This window comes from Euphorbia lathyris, chromosome 1, assembly GCF_963576675.1.
Source record: "Euphorbia lathyris chromosome 1, ddEupLath1.1, whole genome shotgun sequence".
Taxonomy (NCBI): domain Eukaryota; kingdom Viridiplantae; phylum Streptophyta; class Magnoliopsida; order Malpighiales; family Euphorbiaceae; genus Euphorbia; species Euphorbia lathyris.
The window spans coordinates 111791626-111795284 of NC_088910.1; the positions used below are offsets into that span (position 1 = coordinate 111791626).

General features: G+C 33.2%; 1 protein-coding gene across 1 annotated transcript; it reads left to right on the forward strand.

The window, feature by feature from the left end:
* The first annotated feature begins 2099 nt into the window (after window positions 1-2099).
* On the forward strand, window positions 2100-3629 carry LOC136213546 (AT-hook motif nuclear-localized protein 26). Its single transcript, XM_066002833.1, has one exon. It carries the CDS (start codon window positions 2373-2375, stop codon window positions 3288-3290), a length of 918 nt encoding a protein of 305 aa, XP_065858905.1. The 5' UTR covers window positions 2100-2372; the 3' UTR covers window positions 3291-3629.
* The last annotated feature ends 30 nt before the right edge of the window (window positions 3630-3659 follow it).

Consider the following 3659-nt stretch of genomic DNA (forward strand, 5'->3'; position numbering starts at 1 on the left):
ATTGCTTTTGGATGCCGATGTTAGGGGTAAAATTGCATCATTTTACACATTAAAAATAAAACAGCTCCTAAATATAAACATTAAATGTATTTTTATACCTTATTTTTTTTCTTTAATCTAAAATATAGTTATTTGATTTGTAATTCTAATTAACTATTTGTTATGAACTTCTTGGATTATGACAATATAAAGTGCTAAAAAAACAAAAATCAAACAATTTAGAGATTTTTAAATCACACCGAATACTCGTTAACTTTTTTTTGAGACCAAACTAAATTGTTTTATTAATTTACATTAGATGCAATTCTAGATATTATATATTTTCACTATTATAAAGTAAATATATTGGAAATTTTTAAAGCAAAACGAATAATTGAATGAAAAAATTTCAGAACGAACATTTAACTTTCTTCTATTGACTTTCATTAGCTAAATATCTAAATATTTGTAAATTCCTAAATTGTAGCAAACCAATCTCACTTCTCTAAATATCCTATTCCTAGGTGTAAGAATTTGAACCTAGAACACTTGTTTTTAAGAAGTGTTAATTGAAGTCAAAAACCGAAAGCTCAATGATTGAAAATTAATTAAGGTCGTCTAATTAATATGATAAGCATTTCATCATTTAATTGAAAACTAATATGTGAGCATTCTTCAAATGGGTATATATTTCTTTAAATTTTTTTATAAAATATATTTGTTTAATTTTATTGTGTTTCCATGCTTATTGAAGAGATTAATATGGTAATATTAAGCAAGATTTATATTTATTGTGTTTCCATGCTTAGTGAAGAGATTAATATGGTAAGAGGTTGAATTAGGAGATAAGGACTAAGACCATAACATTAAAATAATAGCTAATATAATTTCTCAGAATAGAGAGAGAAAGAGAGAGACAACGTGGAGTGCTGGAGGGGACAATGAGAGAGAATGGTGGGGACCGATCCACCGCCCATACGCACGCAGTACTCTTACCAAAATGCTAAATCACCCCTATCATTATTCAGTTTTAACTCAATTAATATTTTAACTCCTAATCTTTAAGTTTTAACATAAAAGTTGCTAAATTTTACATTTTATAATCCTATGTTCATTAAAAGTTAGGATAAGGTATCAAACTAATCTCAATGTCTTTTTTTAAAAGTATCAATTTAGTCCTAATGTATACAATAAAACCATTTTAATCTCAACGTTTATGAAACGTACCAATTTAATCACGGTCAACAAAAGTTTAAACTAAATTTGTACCATTTCATTAACATTAAGGTGTCAATTTGAGTGTCAATTTCTGTTATTCACAGTTAAATTCATATCATTTCATAAATTTTGAGATTAAAATGATTATATTTTGACGTTGATGATATTAAAATAGAAAATTTTAAGAATTAAATTTATTTAGTATTATACGGAACTATATTTTAATTTTTTAAAATCATCATTTTTTAATGTTTCTTCCTCTAAATATGAACTTTTTCCCACCTAACACTTAAATGACCTCAAAATTAAAAAGTTAAATAATTAAAGTTGCTTAAAATATCATTAAATTTTGTGCATTTCTATTTTAAGATCAACCTAAAAGTTCTGAATTTGTAAAAAAAAAAAAAAACCTTAGTACTCTGTTTTTAAGAAGAAAAAAAACCACAAGTACGAATCTGTAAATTAGCAAAACCATGTTTTTTTTAAATTAACCAAAAACAAAATTACAAATATTGATGGTATTTTACGTAACTTTGGTTTTTGAACTTTTTTGTTTTAAGATCATTTAAATGTTATTGATAATGAGAAAAAAAGGAGGAAAAGCTCCAAAAATTGTTATTTTGAAAAATACAAAACGTGTTTTCACGGTAAACGTGTTTAATTCTTGGACGTTCATTATGAGATTGTCAACGACTATTTTGAGGCGTTAATTGAAATTCAACAGCTACTGTAATATTCGAAATTATAAAATTCAATGATTTTCATGTTAAATTTTAAAGATTTAGTGGGGATACCTTAAAGATAGCTAAAGTTTAGTGATGATGGATGTAATTTATCCCTTACCAAAACAAAACCCATCTTCCATCTATTCTTCTATATTTTCAATCCAATCTAACCCAAACCCAAACTCTTCTACATTTTTAAGGTTACAAACACTTTCTCTTCCTATTTCCTCTCCTAATCTCTTCTTACCAAACACTCCCTTAACATGCACTGCTTCTTTTCTTCTTCACTATCATCTTCTTCATTCCCTTTCTTTCTTGGTAAGACCTAGCTAGTTAATACCCCAAACTCTTACTTAGTTCCATTCAAGAAAATCAACAACTCAAGAAACTTCTTCTTCCATCAATTCTTGGTTTCCAATTCTTGGGTTTTACTGAAATTGGAAGAAAATAATGGATCCAGTAACGGCTCACGGCCATTCACTTCCACCTCCTTTCCACACCAGAGATTTTCAGTTACACCACCACCAATTCCCCGGCCAACACCACCACCAGCAACAACACAACTCCGAAGATGAGCAAAGCGGCAGCAGCAGCGGCGCCGGACTAAACAAGTCACAGAAACGAGAACGAGACGAAACAAGTAACAACAGTGACGGCAAAGACATGATTCCTTCCGGTGGTGGAGAGATCACAAGAAGACCAAGAGGAAGACCAGCTGGATCCAAGAACAAACCAAAGCCACCGATTATAATCACCCGGGACAGCGCAAACGCTCTCCGAACTCACCTTATGGAAGTCGCCGACGGCTGTGATATAGTTGAAAGTGTTGCTACATTTGCTCGGAGAAGACAAAGAGGGGTTTCTATTATGAGTGGAACCGGAACTGTAACTAATGTAACTCTCAGACAACCGGCTTCTCCCGGTGCAGTTGTCACTTTACATGGTAGATTTGAGATTTTATCACTTGCTGGATCATTCTTGCCACCACCAGCACCGCCTGCTGCGACGGGGTTGACTATATATTTAGCCGGCGGACAAGGGCAAGTGGTCGGGGGAAGTGTTGTTGGTACTTTGATTGCTTCTGGTCCGGTGGTGATTATGGCTGCTTCGTTTAGTAACGCTGCTTATGAAAGGTTGCCGTTGGAAGAAGAGGAAGCGCAGCTGCCTATGCCAGGCGGAGGAATGGGATCTCCGGGACCGGTGGGAGGAGGAGGAGGAGGTGGAGGAGGGCAGCAGAATCAGCAGCAACAACAGCAGGTTTTAGGAGAAGCAAATGCTCAGTTATATCATGGATTGCAGCCTAATCTTCTAAATTCAATTCAGTTACCAACTGAGGCTTATTGGGCAACTGGTCGTCCTCCTTACTAATTATTCTTCATCCCGGGATCTCCGGGACTGCTCAGATGATGACACATCAGCAGCACAAAGCTGTATTAGTTCAGTAATTTCAGCTTAGATTATTATGATCATCAAGAGGTGACAGAAAGAAAGAAAGACTTTGTAGCTAGGCATCAATTTGGGGCATGTTAAGCATTTTCAGGTTTCTTTTAATTCTCCTTTTCTTCTTCTTTTTGGAATATTGGTTGTTCTTGCATTTGATGATTATTAACTTATTATAATTATATTGCTGGAGGACTGTAAATTTTAAGGCTTGATTTCATGTTAATAATTGCTGCAAAATTTCCCCCAATTCTCCTCAAACTAGAAGAAGAGAAAGCTAATACTGATTTTATGATC

Bases quoted from the DNA above. Each gene is read 5' to 3' on its own strand.
- LOC136213546 (XM_066002833.1), top strand. From the start codon at position 2,373: ATGGATCCAGTAACGGCTCACGGCCATTCACTTCCACCTCCTTTCCAC.